At 42.2% G+C, this 19,543-nt stretch overlaps 2 protein-coding genes across 3 annotated transcripts in view; one reads left to right on the top strand and one right to left on the bottom strand.

Annotated features, from left to right (window-relative positions):
• LOC124595519 (adenylyl cyclase 78C-like) overlaps positions 1 to 19,543 on the top strand; it is a 736,208-nt gene that overhangs the window by 451,700 nt on the left and 264,965 nt on the right. The window lies entirely within an intron of this gene.
• LOC124595522 lies at positions 1,176 to 18,433 on the bottom strand. Its single transcript, XM_047134291.1, has 3 exons — positions 18,300 to 18,433; positions 7,226 to 7,390; positions 1,176 to 1,899 (listed from the first exon to the last, which is right to left on the bottom strand). The coding sequence occupies exons 1-3, from the start codon at positions 18,346 to 18,348 to the stop codon at positions 1,544 to 1,546; spliced, it is 570 nt and encodes a 189-aa protein (XP_046990247.1). The 5' UTR covers positions 18,349 to 18,433; the 3' UTR covers positions 1,176 to 1,543.

The raw sequence follows: 19,543 nt of genomic DNA, 5'->3' as shown, positions 1-19,543 counted from the left end.
TTTTAAATGCAACAATTCATTAAGTGTTTCAATAGCCATGTCGTACAGGTGCCTAATGTTGGATACTGCTACGGTGCCTAATTTCGACTATACGAAAGCTGTGTCCCTTTAAAGATTTTGTTTGGTTGAAATACCATAATATAACATAAAAATGACGGCTGTAGGTGTTTCATTTTATTACGTTGCTGCGAAATGTCCTCGGTCTACAGCTCAAGACAAAGCAAAATGCAAGACGGCGATTTCCATAAGAACATAAAGGTGGCTAAAATGAGTAGGCGATAAAGAAAATCGAGATGTGAGTCATCATCTGATGAGGATTCCAAAATCTCTGTTTCCCTTTTCTCCACCGATGACGAAGACTGCAGAGGAGGAATGGATCTATTGTTCCGTCCCACACCGGGAAGATAAATCTGTAGAAGATTGTGTAAAGTGTTTGTGATGTTTGCGTTTGGTACATGATCAGGATACAGGGACTGAGGAACATGACTGGAAGACGTACAGTTGTTAAAACTATGGATGATAGCCTCAATGTGGTTGTAAGTTTATCATTATTAAAATCAAACTGCGATATCTCAACATTACTTTTAGTAGTAAAACAATACTCTTATAGCTACAGAAATTACCTTTATTTCTCCAACACATGCTGAGAATGCTGTAAACAGCTTTTTTTTAGCAAATACTGCCAACTACTATGAACATGTAGAAACGAAAACAAATAATGAACTAGAAGCACGTGGTGTAATGTATATGCTGCAGTCAGACACAGCGGGTTTAGCTTATTCCCTGAGCTAGAGAAAAATTAAATCTGGATGTTGCATTTATGCCACATAGGTTCTGAGAACGATAACATAAACCGAAACTAGCTGTACTGAGTAAACTATCGGTGTCAGCAGATGGCAGCGCACTTGTAAATTTCGATATAAAAAGCAACAGCTAAACCTACTATGAAATTTCTCTCTGTAAACTCCTTTTTGTATCAGGTCAAAAAAGGATTAATGTCATTAGCGACCGTAATGTATTACCAATATTTCGATTCCTTGCTCTCGACTATTCTCTTTTAAAAATTGATATGTTTTGAAGTGGGTTGTAGGGTGTGGGAGAGAGAGAAACAGCAATGCTTCTGTAATCAGAGGGAAAAGAAAAAAAATCTCTGCTGTTAAGCAGAAGTGACGTAATTATGAGTCTTACACAAGAATATTTTATTATTAATATTTACACTGAAGCTAGCACAGTTCTATGGCACTTCACTCTACCAAAAAAAAAGCATTGGTCATCGGTGGCAGTTAAAATATATCAGTCTTATGCCTAAATAGAAAACAATACTATTTTAATATTTTTATTCCCCTGCTTTGCTGCAGATATCGTATACTAATTGTGTGTCTCGTTACACTTAAGCAGAGCTTAAAAAATATTGGCTTAGCATTATTATAATTTATAAGCACTCAGGCTGGCGAATTAGTTTCTTGGCGGATATCAGTGCATAACTGGTACCTAGCATAGTCCGACACTGCAGTAATGGTAACGATCCCACTGCCACAGTGTCTTAGCCGTCACTAAAGGCAATGCCGAGGGCTATGCCAGCCACATTCGTTGACTGCTCGACAGCGGAATACGCCGTGAGGACCCTGCTGTTGTACCAAGGGTAGAAACCTGTGCTACCGAAGATGATGCTGAAGGTGTAGCTGTAGCCATTGATTGAAGTCACGTACTCTGCGACTGGGATAGCTGTGGCGTATTCAGTTGTCACGGCGATACGCAGCTCCTGGCCGAAGTGGACGCTTCCGTTGAACGATCCTGAGCCTACTAGAACAGTGACCTCGTCTTCTGCATCGGAGGCCAGTTGTGTCTGGTACACCAGGACCTGCAAGTTCTCTGCATATGTCCCGCCTGGCCAAAGACCTGCAGCACAAAACAAACGATGGAGTATTGATATTTTTAAAAAAATGGGACTATTTTGCTGTGTAAAGTACACTGCTTGACAATTGGTAAAGAACCACTGACACTTGCTTAGGAACAACTGACCCTTGGTAGGGAACAACTGACACTTGTTAAGGAACAACTGACACTTGCTAAGAAACAACTGAAACTTGTTAAGGAACAACTGACAATTGTGAAGGAACAACTGACACTTGTTAAGGAACAACAGATACTTGCTAAGGAACAACTGATACATGCTAAGGAACAACTGAAACTTGTTAAGGAACAACTGGCTCTTGCTAAGGAACCACTGATACTTGCTAAGGAACAACTGATACGTGCTAAGGAACAACTGCCACTTGTTAAGGAACAACTGACACTTGTTAAGGAACAACAGACACTTGCTAAGAAACAGCTGACACTTGCTAAGAAACAGCTGACACTTGTTAAGGAACAACTCACACTTGTTAAGAAACAACTGACACTTGTTGAGTAGCAACCGACATTTGTGTTAAGGAACAACAGACACCCGTTAAGGAACAACTGATCCTAAGTAGCAGCTGACATGAGCAATTGACACTTGTTACGGAACAACTGACACTTGCTAAGGAACAACTGACACTTGTTAAGGAACCGCTGGAACTTGGTAAGGAACTCCCATCCAGTAGAGGGTGGGACAGGCTAACTGCAGCAAAACCTGTGGACGAACGTTTTGTGTACATTCGACAGTTCATGCAGTACAGTATCTGGCCAATGCTATAATGGAACCGATTAGTGCTACATTCCGTGTGGTATGGCAGCATGTCTGCAAGATATCATTTGAGTGCCTACGATCGTCGACTAGCAGTTGGACGGCTCAGAGCTGGTGAAAGTGTCACTACAGTGGCCACAGCAATGGGTGTGTACAAAAGCGTCATCTCGCAATTGAAAAAACGCCGCTGTAGGTGAAAATGCCATGCAAAAGAATGCTGATAGTCGCTGATCGACCGCCTCACGGCTAGCGGATCGACAGGTAGCCTTAGTGGCGAAAATAAGCAGACATCTCATACCTAGACAGATCGTAGCAGATCTTACAACCGCTACCATTACACGTGTCTACGCCACAACCATTTCGTAGCGATTAAATCAGGCTTGACTGTATGCTCGGAAGCTCGTTACATGCATCCCACTTCAGCCACGCCATTGTTGAGAAAGAGTCTGTTCGTGTAGTGTTCATGTTGTTTAGCATCAGAAACAGTGGTGCAGAATGATATTTTCCAACGAATCCCATTTCACTGTGGCGAGTGATACTGGTCACTAGTTAGTATGAAGAGAGAAGGGAACACCTTACATACCACAGACTAATCATGAAAATCATCGGTATGGCCTAGGCGTTATGGTGTGGGTAGGCATTATGCACAGTGGCGTACTCAGCTGCATATCATAGCGCGAGGTACCGTAGTAGTATTCTGAGTCATGTCCGTCTGTTAGGAGAGAGGTAACTCCTAACTTTCTATTTATCGACGAAAACGCCAGCCTACATAGGACCGCTGGGGGGTCAGACACACTGGATAGTGAAGATATTAAAGGCATCGAATGGCCTGCATACTCTCCAGACCTAAACCCTAGGTACCATGCCAGGGATGCTCTTGGCGTACGTTTTTCGCTATGAACAGTGTAAGAATTAAAACTGCTTTGAGAGGGGAGTAGGACAATATCCCTTAAGGACTCCTCAAAAATTGCCAGCATTAACAATAGGTGAAAATGTGCATTAGTGCACGAGGAGGACATATTCCTTATGGAGAGTCCGATGTCAACCTTAGTGTTGGGATTTGAACCCGCATCGAACATGAAAGTTATTTATATCTCTCATTCTACTTTCTCATGTGGTGATATCTGTACTATTTGTCGTTATAAATATATCACTCCACCTCTATTACGTATGTACTGTGGTTCACGCCATCCATCATTGCCTGTGATTATTCCTGTCCAAAAACAAGTTTGTTCCTTAGCAAGTGTCAAGCAGTATATATTGATGGTGCTTCAACATCGCATCTTCAAGGGCGCGAAATCTACAGGGAAAATTTCCGCGATTCATAAGGATTGTTTACGGAATGTGTCAACAAAAGTCTTCTGCTTTTTCCTGCCCATATCCCGTGTCTTCACAGGATCGGCATTTTAATCTGGATTTGGCAGTGTAGGTGACAAAAAATGGCTCTGAGCACTATGGGACTTAACAGCTGAGGTCATCAGTCCCCTAGAACTTAGAACTACTTAAACCTAACTAACCTAAGGACATCACACACATCCATGCCCGAGGCAGGATTCGAACCTGCGACCGTAGGGGTCGGGCGGTTCCGGACTGAAGCGCCTAGAACCGCTCGGCCACTCCGTCCGGCTGTGGGTGACAGAGAGTGACTGGATGCCCACTTGTCGGCACCCCTTCAGTCTTGGGTCGGAATGTGTTCCACACCTGTCTGTGTGTTGTATTGTCCCCTGTGGAAGTGTGAGAAAGTTTCCGAAGCTTTTGTGAATCGTGTACCTGAGGCGGGCCATGATAACCAGCCCAGAATTCACCTAGTCGGATGAAACCGCCTGAAAACCACAACCAGGCTGGCCGGCACTCCGGCCCTAATCGCTAATCCGCCATGTGGATGCGATCCGGAATCGTCATGGCTCCCCGCATCCCGGAATCTGTATGCTAACTCGCTTCCGGACGGGTCTAGAGTGTAATGCGTAATAATTCATCCGGTTTGTTACTGTTTCTTCATAAAATCAGCATGCCCTCTGCCTACCCACTTTTCAGGGAATCTCTGATTCACATGTTGAAGAACCCTCAGCCCAAAGTAAGGTGGGTCTCCATCAGCTTGGAATCACATCTGTTAACGAATGAAGTGCTTGCCGGGATTGGTTACCCAACAATCTAAGTACCGGTAAATGTATTCCACTGTCAGAGGTATCAGAGAAATTTCCGCTTACAACTTTCGACGCGGTCGTTCCTGGAGCACGGTCCCTTACCTCACGTAGATATATTCTCCCTCCTCCATTATCCCTGAAGGTTTGTATCATCACCGCAAAATCGTCCTGTTCTGTGCCCCTTCAAAGAAACTCTTCCTTATACTTTTACAAAATTACCTGCAAATAATTTATTTCTTATTGTTTTACTTAGGTTCACATCAAGCTTGGTTCGGCATTTGTGCCATTTTCAAGTGTTTCTCTTGAAATTACATTTATATTTCATTTTATTCTACGTCTGTGTAACAGCACTATTCGAATTTCATCTTATATTTACGTCTAGATGGAGTGACGTCCACAAAACATCTAGGAACGTAATTTTTTATTTACTACGTTGTTAATATAGGCGCGTATTTACCTTCTGTAGAAATTTCGATTGCTTTTTATTTTTTTTTTAGAGTTGTCAAATGTCAGATCGTTCCATTGACGCATTATTTTTCCAAGTAAATTACATCATAGGCAATCAGAGATATTTTTTGCCAGAGATATTTTGCGTTGTGTAGACATACGATCTTAAAGTTGTCAATTGTACTTTGTTATCATGCTGTGTTGATTCCTTTTCTTTTTCTCGTATGTTATTAAAGTTTTCCGTATAATTTTTATGTTTGAGGTCCATTTATTCATTTAAAATGTCATCCGGATATATACTTGTGTATGTACAAATTTCTAGTTATTCCAGATTGTTCATGGTTTGACCTTTTGATATCCTATTTAGAATTTTCAAACCGTTTTCGATTGTGTTCACTCTAAGGTTTTTATTTCTCAAGTGTAGGTAAAAACTTGAAAATTCTACATAGAATAGCAAAATCCCGAAGCATGAACATTTTGGAAGAGCTAGAAATTTACACACACACAAACGACATTTTAAACGAATAAATGGACCTCAAACAAATAAATTATCTGTAAAACTTTAATAACATAGTAGAAAAACTAAAGTAATGCACGCAAAACGGCAAAATATCTTTGGCACAAAATATCTATGACTACCTAAGATATAATTTACTTGTAAACATAATGCATCAATGCAACGTCTGTCATTTGATAACTTTCAAAAAAATAAAACGAAATTTCTATAGAAGGTAAATTCGTGGTCTTCATTAGCAATGTAGTAAATAAAAGAAATTGCATTCCGAGATGTTTTATGCACGTCAGTCCACCTAGACGTAACCATAATACAACATAGAAACCTCGTAGTACTGTTACATAAACGTAAAATAAAATGATATTTAAATGTGCTTTCAACAGGAACACTTGGAAATTACTCAAATGACGAAACAAAATTGTCTGAACCTACGTGTGGGAGTCGCCAGAAGAACATCTGTGAATGCACAGTGATGCACAGCATTATTCTTTGGCGACGAGCGCACGGACAATCTGGTTTATTCTTTGATTTTTATGACTATTCTTTGATTGGTGATTGAGCTTAAAGAAATAAAAAATCATTGCCTGACTACTTTGTTTTACCTCTTTAGCAGGCAGAGATAAGCTGTAGTTGGCTAAATATGTAAAAACAACAACAAGGAATAAACTATTTGCACCTAAGTTTCAAAAGTATAAAGAAGATGTCACATTATGACATTATGCAAGCTGCGGGCCATGCTGAGAAGAAGAAAACTTCAAAGAAAAATTCTACTCTAAAGTATTTACAGATAAATAACGTTGATGGGTAACAAATCACACACATACTCGTATTTCAAAAGGAGTTTTATTCAAGTTTTAGCTGAGCTGGGGTACCTGTCACCATAACACAGCCTTGCGGCTTTTCTGAACAACAGCGTATCCACATTGGGACTCAACAGCTCTGCTCAACTGAAAGTTTATCATTAAGCTTCAGGCTGTCTCTGTATTTACTCCCTCCCACCCTCTCTCTCTCTCTCTCTCTCTCTCTCTCTCTCACTCACACACACATACACACACACACACACACACACACACACACACACACACACACACATACATGGGCAGACGAGATTTCGACGGATAATACTGCCCCTTTTTACATTTCCAACACAATTTCTTGTGACAGCAGTGGTTGAAAATACCGCTTCAGATGGAAGGTTCTTCTTATTTAAAGCACTACTGGTTTCGGGCTCTTAAATTCCCATCATCAGGTGTTATAACTATGTGCTGTGGCCCAAGCGCACAAAGTTATGACTTCTGATGATCGGTATATAAGAGCCCGAAACCGGTCGTATTTTCAGTAAAAAGAACCTTACAACTGAAGCGATATTTTCAACCTGTGCTATAGTGCTCAGTTGCGGATGTTCCTCCGACAGGATTGTTTGTTCGTGTGAGGGTTTAAGTCGCCACGTACCTCCAGAGTTGAAGTTGAAGACCTGCGACGGAAGGATGACAGCGGTGAGTTTAACAGGCGCCGCGAAGTTCCACGACTCGTTGTGAGGCCCCGAAGTGGAGCTGTAGAGCAGGTCGAACGACTTTGGATCGTGAACGGCGATCTCATGCAGAGGGTAAAATTCCGCTGCAAAACGAAACGTAAACCCAGCGTGAGGCACAATTTAGTTCTGCCCAGTTCAAAATAAGTCAGTGACGTCAACCACATGTACACTACAGGGTCATTTTTTCCGTGTACAAACGCTAGGGCTTGATCAATGAGAGAATGTGAAACCAAAAAGGTCTAACGAACTTTTGTCCGGAAATGCAAGGTTTCCATGCTAGAGACCATTTTTTCATTCATACCTTATCGCAGAGACTGCGTTCTAATACGCGCTGTACCATGCAGCCGCAGTTACAGTGTCCATGGTCTCCTCCTAGAGGCTGGTACTGTTCCCCTCATATGTCATTCACTAGCGCCCTCTCTTGCCATAGTCATCGCTAATGTTTAGTCCGATTCACTTCTCTTGCCGACTCACCTTGTAGTGGACATGATACAGCATTGTATACAATGGTTCCGTACTCGAATCGAGAGCTTGCCGATAAGGTGTTTACTTACGGAAATGCAAATGTCAACGGGCGGCGGGCAGCAAGATTGTATCAGGAGACGTATCTCCGCCTACAACAATCACAGCATTCATTGTTGGCAACAGTCTTTCGCCGTTTGTCTGAGACAGGGTTGTTTCAAGAAGTAGGAAATCACGAAGGACATACACGAAATCTTCGGACACTAGACTTGGAGGAAAATGTGATTATTACTGTGGAAGGCGACCGCCGTGGCAGTTGACCCGCCAGCACAGTGTAAGCCAGACGATCGTGTGGAACGTTCTCCACGACAACTGTTACTACACTTACCACTTACAGCGCGAACAGGGCTTACAACTGTCAGGCTTTCTACATCGGGAGCAGTTTTGTCACTGGTTTGTTCATCAGGCAATCACGATTCCTGATTTGTGTCATTCATCCTATTCGCAGATGAGGCTGCTTTTATGTGGAGTGGTATCTTCAACTTTCATATCGTTCATCTCTGCGTCTGTTTATGTACGAGAATCCCCATGGTATGGTGACAGCGAATCATCATCATCGGTGCAGCCGGAATTTGTAGGTCGGGATAATTGGTAACGTATTTTGGGACCAGTCTTCCTTCCACGTCGCTTGCTCGTTCACCGGATCTCAACCCCGTGCGGTTTCTGGTTATGGTGCCATCTCAAAAGTATTATGTATGCAGAGCCCATTCCACATGTGGAGACACTGTGCCATACTGCCTTTGACGCTGTTCAGATGAGCCTGGCTGATGTGAACGTGTGTGACAGAACATGCCACGGTCCGTACACGCCTTGAGGCACATGGAAGCCATTTTCAACACATACTGTAACTGTGGCAGCATGGTACAACGCTTATTAGACCGCAGTAACAATGTATGATTGAATAAATGGTCTCTAGCATGGAAACCATGCATTTCCGGACGTAAGTTCATCAGACCTTTGTTGTTCCGTATCCTCTCATCGATCAATCCCTGTAGTTTATATACGGTGGAAAAAATCACCTTGAACACGGGAATGAGTAGCAGGTATTTTGTAAACAGGCTAAGCCACGTGAGACCTTAGTTTCTTCCGGTATATACAATGTTCAAATGAGTTACGGGAATCCAGCCGGGTGATGTCGTCGACAGCCGCCGATATTCTGACAGGATCACACCCTGCCATTTTCAAGGTAAAACAGCTCTAAGTAAGCGCTGTGCAAGGGAATTTAGTACCTCGGGTTTCAGAGAAACTCCGGGAAGATACACACCCACCCACCCACACACACACACACACACACACTGTAAACACTGGCGCCCTCACAAACCAAAGATGACGCACATCAGAAATTACGGATAGTGAAATTAATAATCAACAGGTCAGGGAGCATAAACTCGGACCTTCTGTTTTCTGACGAGGGAGAGAGCAGTATTCCAAGCACAATTTGAGCGGAAACCACCATCTCTGTTTGTAAGGTTACTTGCTAATTTAATTTCAACAGCTTCCTTAATAATACTACGCACTACCTGGAAGTGCATGCCAGATTCTCCGTGTTGTTATACTCCACAGGATGACCAGTGCCAAGACAATGTTCTACGGTGGTAGATTTGCTCGGCTGTTGTAAGCGTGTGTGTGCTCAGTACACCGGTCCTCCACAGTCCCGATATTCTGACCAATACATGACATGCCACATCTGCAAGGAATACGCTAGACACACGGCTTACGCAAATCAAGATCATCCTCTACGGAACCTAAAAGGATCCTGATCTGAGATGGTGGAATCCACCTCTCTCTCTTTCCAAAAAACAGAGAGACAGAGTTAATGCTCCGTCACCTGTTGATTGTCAATTTCACCATCGATACCTTCCAACGTCAGGTTATCTATGGTTCGTGATGGCGCTAGTGTTAACAGTGGTTGCGAGTGTTATCTTTCCGGATTTTCTCTGAGAAACCGAGGTTTTAAATTCCCTTACACATCTCTCACTTGTTGCAGTTCTGCCCTGAAAACGTCAGGGAGTGTTCCTGTCGAAATATCGGCTGTTGTCGACGCCATCACCCAGATGCATTCCTGTAAGTTATTTGTACACGATGAGTCATTGCTTGAAAATTCAAAAGAAGCTCAAATACAAAAGAACTACTGAGCTTGAACGATTTGTTTTTCATTGAATATTGGTGACAATAATAGAGTACATTCCTACATTCTCAGTTGTTCTGATCAATGGGGCAGTGAGTGCTGGGTGTCGAGCCACTTTCAGAGATTCTTCGTCAGGTAAGCTCTTCTTCAGCTCCTAAGTCAACATTCTAACTTTTCTTCAGTGACGAGTTCCATAAAGTTGTACGTTTCACTTCGGTGGAATTCCCCAGAATATGCCGTTGTCCTGTGTTTGATGGTGGTTATTACTTCAATATTTTTATCAGGGTGGTAAGATACGTCTTCAGTGGTCACATCTTATTTCGCAAGGAGAGTCAACTCCACTTTTTATCGTTTCAAATCATTATCCTACTTACTTGCAAGTCACGATTTCACGTAATCTATTTTGGCTACTCTCTGAGGTATATTCCCATCCATGTTGATAATTACCTTGTATTTCATATCTTTCCTAAACACCGCAATTTTTCTTTCACACAAACTGACGAAATATATGAACCCCATGAAGAGTGACTAGTAAAAGCCATAACAAGACAACTAAACGATACCCTGTGGGAAAGGACAAGGATCCGTACGTTCGTCATTTATGGACAGCACTTTCAGCTGTATGGCATCTCAATAAATACCCAAATTTAAGAACAAGCAGCCAAGAAAAAGACGTTTGGAAACGAAGCTGAGGTAGGACTTTTCAAGATTAAATTAGGACGGGAGAAATTAAGAGAGTAGGAATGGGAGAAAAAATCATGTGTTGCTATAGAGGAGAAATTATTATCGTGATTTGGTCACTTGAGGGGGTTTTCGGAGATCAGGCTGCCACAAATAATTTGATTCTATGTAGGAAGATATGAGTTAGCCCGAGGAAAAGGTTGGTGAGGGAAAAATAATCTCTCTGATCAAAAGTATCCAGACAGCTGTTAGAGGACATTATAGTGGGCTGTGTCCAGCGCCCTAATGAGAGCTCCAATTCTCCGGAGACACTTTCAGTGAGACGACATGAATGTTTATTGAGGAATGACAGCCAGTTCCTCCACAAGAGCGGAAACCAGAGAATGGCTCTGAGCACTATGGGACTTAACAGCTGAGGTCATCAGTCCCCTAGAACTTAGAACTTCTGAAACCTAACTAAGACCATCACACACATCCAAGCCCGAGGCAGGATTCGATCCTGCGACCGTAGTGGTCGCGCGATTCCAGACTGAAGCGCCTAGAACCGCTCGGCCACACCTGCCGGCAACAAGTCTTACCTCAAAGTAAATAAATGACTGTCTTTTTTTTGTCATCAGTCTACTGATTGGTTTGATGCGGCCCGCCACGAATTCCTTTCCTGTGCTAACCTCTTCATCTCAGAGTAGCACTTGCAACCTACGTCCTCAATTATTTGCTTGACGTATTACAATCTCTGTCTTCCTCTACAGCTCCCTCTAGTACCATGGAAGTCAATCCCTCATGTCTTAGCAGATGTCCTATCATCCTGTCCCTTCTCCTTATCAGTGTTTTCCACATATTCCTTTCCTCTCCGATTCTGTGTAGAACCTCCTCATTCCTTACCTTATCAGTCCATCTAATTTTCAACATTCGTCTATAGCACCACATCTCAAATGCTTCGATTCTGTTCCGGTTTTCCTACAGTCCATGTTTCACTACCATACAATGCTGTACTCCAGACGTACATCCTCAGAAATTTCTTCCTCAAATTAAGGCCGGTATTTGATATTAGTAGACTTCTCTTGGCCAGAAATGCCTTTTTTGCCATAGCGAGTCTGCTTTTGATGTCCTCCTTGCTCCGTCCGTCATTGGTTATTTTACCGCCTAGGTAGCAGAATTCCTTAACTTCTTTGATTCGTGACCATCAATCCTGATGTTAAGTTTCTCGCTGTTCTCATTTCTACTACTTCTCATTACCTTCGTCTTTCTCCGATTTACTCTCAAACCATACTGTGTACTCATTAGACTGTTCATTCCGTTCAGCAGATCATTTAATTCTTCTTCACTTTCACTCAGGATAGCAATGTCATCAGCGAATCGTATCATTGATATCCTTTAACCTTGCATTTTAATTCCACTCCTGAACCTTTCTTTTATTTCCATCATTGCTTCCTCGATGTACAGATTGAAGAGTAGGGGCGAAAGGCTACAGCCTTGTCTTACACCCTTCTTAATACGAGCACTTCGTTCTTGATCGTCCACTCTTATTATTCCCTCTTGGTTGTTGTACATATTGTATATGACCCATCTCTCCCTATAGCTTACCCCTACTTTTTTCAGAATCTCGAACAGCTTGCACCATTTTATATTGTCGAACGCTTTTTCCAGGTCAACAAATCCTATGAAAGTGTCTTGATTCTTCTTTAGCCTTGCTTCCATTATTAGCCGTAACGTCAGAATTGCCTCTCTCGTCCCTTTACTTTTCCTAAAGCCAAACTGATCGTCACCTAGCGCATTCTCAATTCTCTTTTCCATTCTTCTGTATATTATTCTTGTAAGCAACTTCGATGCATGAGCTGTTAAGCTGATTGTGCGATAATTCTCGCACTTGTCAGCTCTTGCCGTCTTCGGAATTGTGTGGATGATGCTTTTCCGAAAGTCAGATGGTATATCGCCAGACTCATATATTCTACACACCAACGTGAATAGTCGTTTTGTTGCCACTTCCCCCAATGATTTTAGAAATTCTGATGGAATGTTATCTATCCCTTCTGCCTTATTTGACCTTAAGTCCTCCAAAGCTCTTTTAAATTCCGATTCTAATATTGGATCCCCTATCTCTTTTAAATCGACTCCTGTTTCTTCTTCTATCACATCAGACAAATCTTCACCCTCATAGAGGCTTTCAATGTATTCTTTCCACCTATCTGCTCTCTCCTCTGCATTTAACAGTGGAATGCCCGTTGCATTCTTAATGTTACCACCGTTGCTTTTAATGTCACCAAAGGTTGTTTTGACTTTCCTATATGCTGAGTCTGTCCTTCCGACAATCATATCTTTTTCGATGTCTTCACATTTTTCCTGCAGCCATTTCGTCTTAGCTTCCCTGCACTTCCTATTTACTTCATTCCTCAGCGACTTGTATTTCTGTATTCCTGATTTTCCCGGAACATATTTGTACTTCCTCCTTTCATCAATCAAATGAAGTATTTCTTCTGTTACCAATGGTTTCTTCGCAGCTACCTTCTTTGTACCTATGTTTTCCTTCCCAACTTCTGTGATGGCCCTTTTTAAAGATGTCCATTCCTCTTCAACTGTACTGCCTACTGCGCTATTCCTTATTGCTGTATCTATAGCGTTAGAGAACTTCAAACGTATCTCGTCATTCCTTAGTACTTCCGTATCCCACTTCTTTGCGTATTGATTCTTCCTGACTAATGTCTGGAACTTCAGCTTACTCTTCATCACTACTACATTGTGATCTGAGTCCATATCTGCTCCTGGGTACGCCTTACCATCCAGTATCTGATTTCGGAATCTCTGTCTGACCATGAAGTAATCTAATTGAAATCTTCCCGTATCTCCCGGCTTTTTCCAAGTATACCTCCTCCTCTTGTGATTCTTGAACAGGGTATTCGCTATTACTAGCCGAAATTTGTTACAGAACTCAATTAGTCTTTCTCCTCTTTCATTCCTTGTCCCAAGCCCATATTCTCCTGTAACCTTTTCTTCTACTCCTTCCCCTACAACTGCATTCCAGTCGCCCATGACTATTAGATTTTCGTCCCCCTTTACATACTGCATTACCCTTTCAATATCCTCATACACTTTCTCTATCTGTTCATCTTCAGCTTGCGACGTCGGCATGTATACCTGAACTATCGTTGTCGGTGTTGGTCTGCTGTCGATTCTGATTAGAACAATCCGGTCACTGAACTGTTCACAGTAACACACCCTCTGCCCTACCTTCCTATTCATAACGAATCCTACGCCTGTTATACCATTTTTTGCTGCTGTTGATATTACCCGATACTCATCTGACCAGAAATCCTTGTCTTCCTTCCACTTCACTTCACTGACCCCTACTATATCTAGATTGAGCCTTTGTATTACCCTTTTCAGATTTTCTAGTTTCCCTACCACGTTCAAGCTTCTGACATTCCACGCCCTGACTCGTAGAACGTTATCCTTTCGTTGATTATTCAATCTTTTTCTCATGGTAACCTCCCCCTTGGAAATGCAAAAAATTCTGCCTGCCAGACGCAAAATTCGAAGTCTGAGTCCCTGGCGCAAATTTGCCCATGTGGGCTCAGAGCCATACCGACGGCAATACTTGAATTGGAATGATCAGGTGCGACAGACAGATAGGCTCAATCACTGCACGTGTGGTGAGGTATGTCATGTGGTGACGTCACATTATCAGCACTAGCCATCCACTTTTGAGGTACTTCACGACATTTGCGACCCCATGTGTCTTATATTAAATTACGTGTCTCAGTGCCATCTAAGTCGTTTAGGAGGTTTTTTAATCGTTAATAAGAATCACCGTGTATACTCCTGAATACTGCTACAATATTATGTACAGTTCTGTAAGCTGTTGTATGTCGCTAACATGAAAAAGTCTGTTTTATATCTTAGATCTGAAGATGGCTAAATTGTTAGCCGAAGCTAGTAATCAATTCAAATAAAGAAGAATTTGTGTGCGATCTTGACTTCACGAGCTTTCAGTCGCTAACATAAATAAAAAATGCACAAGAAACTTTAATATATCGCCATGCGTAATAGATATTAGGCTCTTAACCATGGTTGCAGCAGAAAATGTGCAAATATAATATATGGAATAAAAAAAGTCACCAGTCGGATTAGGTAGTAGTCAAAACTCTTTACCTAGTTTTGAACCCTTATAAATGGGCCTTCTTCAGAAGTCTTATTACCAAGAAATAAGTAGATACAGATAAAAACAACGCCCGGCGAAACCAGAGAAGATGGCGGTGTTGGACGCTAGGGTCTGGAGCGAAGTCGACGTTCTAACATAGCCCAAAGATATTCCACTTAGTGCAGGGTGGACTCTGGGAAGGCCAGTTTATCTAAGGAATGTTACAAACCATTTCCTCATAGATGCAGCTTTACGATACGCTGCAATGTCGCGCTGATACAGCCAACGTCTCCGGGCTGCTTACAGTACACAATGCTCAAAAATGTGGTCATATCCTTCGGCCTTTAGCGTTTTCTTAAACTCCATAAGGGGCCTACAACCTAAACACGGAAACAGCCCCATACGGTAGCGCCACTTCCTCGGTAGTTCAGTGTTGCCACTACACGTTCTCGGGCATCCGTCAAACCCAAACGCTTCCATCGTATTACCTCAAGGTACAACGTGTTGTATCGCTCTGAATCACTCGTTTCCAGCTATCCATTGTCTAGGACCGTCGCTCTTTACACCGCCTCTAATCTCGTTCAACACTGACAACAGAAATGTGTGGCCTACGAGGAGCCTCTCGACCGCTGTACCCTTTTCAGTCCTTGTACTACCTGGACTGGTGTAGGTCTTTAGAACTCACGAATGATTCCTTCCGTTGACTTCATAAGATTTTCTTACAATCGCCATCCGAAATGCTCTGGGGCTGCTGTCTGTCAGTACACGAGGTCTGTCTAGTCTCGGTACAGCTGTATCTATTTCTTCACGTTTCCACTTCACAGTCACATCGCAGACTTGAAATGTCTCTGATGAACTTGTTACTCAGCTGACATCAAATGACAAGTCAAAGTTCGAAATCACTGAACTCTCCTGATCAACCCGTTCTGCTGTCACTGCTTCTCCACTGACTACATAATATACTCCCCGCCTCCGCGGGTCCGCCTTCCGTGAAATCTAGTGGTCCATTCCGCATTACATTGGGGTGTCCAGATCATTTTTCAGATAGTTTAGCTTCTATGGCAGGAAAAGCGAGTGGTAAAAGAAGAAACTGTGGCACATACTGTGAAAAATGGCTTTTGATTGTATAAAAAAGGAATCAAGAGTACGACAGGGTGGAGATCTCTTCTGAACAACACGTTGCAAGGCATCCCAGATGCTCATGTCTGGAGAGTTTGGTGACCAGCGGAAGTGTTTAAACTCGGAAGAGTGTTCCTGGAGCCCCTCTGGAGCAATTCTGGACGTGCGGGGTATCGCATTGTCCTGCTGGAATTGCCCAAATCCGTCGGAATGCACATGGACATGAATGGATGCAAGTGATCAGACAGGATACGTACGTACGTCCCACTTATCAGAGTCGTATCTAGACGTATCAGGGTTCAAATTGCACAAGCCCCACACCATTACAGATCCTCCATCACCTTGAACAGTCCTCTTCTTACATGCAGGCTCCATGGATTCGTCAGTTTCTCTCCATATCGGTACACGTCCATCCCCTCGATACAATTTGAAACGCGACTCGTCCGACGAGTCAAGATGTTTCCAGCCATCAGCTGTCCAATGTCGCTGTTGACGGGCCCAGGCGAGGCGTAAAGCTTTGTGTCGTGCGGTCATCAATGGTACACAAGTGTGCCTTCGGCTCTTAAAGTCTATGTCGATGATGTTTTGTTGAATGGTTCGCACACTGACACTTGTTAATCGCCCAGCAATGAAATCTGCAGCAATTTGCAGAAGGGTTGCACTTGCGATTCTCTTCAGTCGTCGTTAGTCCCGTTCTTGGTTCAAACGGCTCTGAGCACTATGGGACTCAACTGCTGAGGTCATTAGTCCCCTAGAACTTAGAACTAGTTAAACCTAACTAACCTAAGGACATCACAAACATCCATGCCCGAGGCAGGATTCGAACCTGCGACCGTAGCGGTCTTCCGGTTCCAGACTGCAGCGCCTTTAACCGCACGGCCACTTCGGCCGGCCAGTCCCGTTCTTACAGGGTCTTTTTCCGGCCGCAGCGACGTTGGAGATTTGATGTTTTACCGGATTCCTGATATTCACGGTACACTCGTGAAATGGTCGTACGGGAAAATCCCCACTTCACCGTTACCTCGGAGATTCTGCATGCCATCGCTCGTGCGCCGAATATAACACCAACTTCAAACTCACTTAAATCTTGATAACCTGCCATTGTAGCAGCAGTAACCGATCTAAAAACTGCGCCAGACACTTGTCTTATATAGGCGTTGCCGACTGCAGCGCCGTATTCTGCCTGTTTACATATCTCTTTATTTGAATAAGAATGCCTATACCAGTTTCTTTGGCGCTTCTATACCTCATAGATATTTTCACCTTTTTATTTAATTCTGGATCCATATCCTGAAATTCAAAAACTTTCAAAATTTTAAAAGCGTTAAAATTACGTGTGTTGACATGGCATGTAAATTTACCTGTAGAAGCTGATGGGTTACGTTTTTAGCCGAAACACTCAGTTCTGAAGATGGTTTGATGGAACCGAAACCAGTCACAATTTTACAGATACATGCAATCCAGACGGTCGATATAAAACACATTATGTCAGTTTTTGCAACCTCAAATTCCTTGTAGGATTAGTTGAATGAAATGATCAGGGTCGTGAAAAGATATTATACGATGACATTAATAACAGTTTAATACTCTTATTTTATATACGGTACTGCAATGGTGGTTGGTCGGCTTACTTTAGATGATGCTGCGTGAATTAGATTACAAAATGAGACACTGGAAGTGGTAGACGGGTTTACCTTTTTGGTCAGCAAAATAACTTATGGCGGAAAAAGTAAAACACATGTGAAACGGACATTTCCAAAGCAACAGAAAAGCGAACTGCATTAAACCCGAATATTACTGTATTTGTTATTGCGTCTGTTCATAACGCATTTGTGTGGAGTCTAAGGTTGCGTTTTATGAAGATGAAATACTGACAGTAGCAATAGAGACAAGGTGAAAATAGAAACTTTTGCAATTTGGTATTACGAAAGAATGTTGAAGATTAAATGAGTCAATCGAGTCACTAACAAAGAGGTATTGAATCGAATTTGAGAAAGTGATGTTTTGTTGCACAATTTGACAAAACTAAAAAATGATTCGATAGGACACAGCCAGAGGCAACAAGATATACTTAATCTGTAAGTGGAGGAAGGTGTCTACGGTGGAGGAGAGGGGGGGGGGGTTGGTGAGATAGTGAGGGAGACCAAAAGTTGACTACAGCAAGCAGCTTCAGGTGGATGTAGGATGTAGTAGTCATCCACAAAGTTTGCAAAAGGGCCGGGAGAGCTGTGTGGTGACGAAATACCCCGACACATACCTGAGCGTCGTAAGCTTTTGTTTTTATCTTTTTTGAAGTTATCCAGAGATGAAGAGCCTTGAACAGGGTAGACTAGCGTGGAGATTCGTATCAAAAAAGTCTCCGGACTTAAGACAACAACACCCAGAATTAACGGATCACTTTGCTTACCAAAGCACGTGGCTAGCAGCATCAGAAGGGAGATGGACCGCCGGTACATGCTGGCTGCTGCTCAGAGGACGCCGACGAAATACAAGGTTTTGTCACTTCGTCGTTTCTTATATAGGTCGTGAGACACATCCATTCAGGCAAGAGTTAGCTTCTAATATCCCAACCTGGAAAACATCGCAGCCTTATCGGTTGCGTGTTCATAGCGGGGCGTGCAGTATCCGCTGAGGTAGCTATTCTGCATTCTCAGCGACAGGTGTGCGTCCTGGTGTCGTTAGCACCAAGATGGTATTCAGACGGCAGCTGCAGCATTCAGTAACATCCGGCACACGTGCGGAGCACTTCCGTTCTATCCTGTCGCTATTGTTTCACCCACGTATCAGGAGGTGCAAAATAAGAAACACCGTTCAACTTAGGATTCATTCATTGCGATTATACTTTCTTATATTACATTATGTAGTAGCGAAAAAGATCTATCTTTTATTACTATTATTATTAATATTATTATTATTACTATTCATTGATCTCCAGTACAAGTAAAAGACAATCATGACAAAAAGTAGAATATTTTCTTGTAGGGACAAGCAGTACAGAAATAGGGTTTACAATAAAGAATGTAAGAAGTAATTCTAAATGAACGAAGCATATTAAGTAGATTATTCACGGGAAAAATATGTTTTATAGCTATTAACATAAGAATTGCCCAATATTCTGAGTGAATGTAATGGACCAACAGATGGTGGAACAAATTAGTACATCCTTCTGAGACAGAAGTAGTCAGAGAAGCAATAAAACTTTTAGAGAATTGTAGAGCTAGAGAAATTGGAGGCAGTCCTGCGAAATTATTAAAATCTGATACCGATAAATTACATGAAATATTAAAAAAACCTTTTCGAAAACTGTTTGATTGTTGAGGTTGTACCTAGTAATTGGAAAAGAGGATACATTTCAATAAAACATAAAAAAGGGGGGAAAAATATGAGTGCATAAATTGTAGAGGTATAAAAGTTACAGTTGCCATACGCAGATTTTAGAAGAGTTTTTAAACGTTTCTTAGAACAAGAATTTAAATAAATGGATGCAAAAGAACAAGAAGGGTTTAGAGTTGGTAGATCAAAAATAAATCTTATTGTTTTGCTAGTGACAATAATTCTTTGAGGCAGCCATTAGACAGTCTGTGGTAAGCCTTAGAAGCAGTTAGATAAAACAAAAGATAATAAAATCAATCCAAAAGTTATACAGAACTC

The sequence above is a fragment of the Schistocerca americana genome, chromosome 2 (genome assembly GCF_021461395.2).
Source record: "Schistocerca americana isolate TAMUIC-IGC-003095 chromosome 2, iqSchAmer2.1, whole genome shotgun sequence".
Taxonomy (NCBI): domain Eukaryota; kingdom Metazoa; phylum Arthropoda; class Insecta; order Orthoptera; family Acrididae; genus Schistocerca; species Schistocerca americana.
This window is presented reverse-complemented; position numbering and strand designations above follow the sequence as displayed.

Bases quoted from the DNA above. Each gene is read 5' to 3' on its own strand.
- LOC124595522 (XM_047134291.1), bottom strand. From the start codon at position 18,348: ATGTACCGGCGGTCCATCTCCCTTCTGATGCTGCTAGCCACGTGCTTT. The intron at 7,391-18,299 runs GTAAGCAAAGTG...TTCGTTTTGCAG, and splicing joins GCTGCTAGCCACGTGCTTTG to CGGAATTTTACCCTCTGCAT. The intron at 1,900-7,225 runs GTACGTGGCGAC...TTTGTGCTGCAG, and splicing joins CTTCAACTTCAACTCTGGAG to GTCTTTGGCCAGGCGGGACA.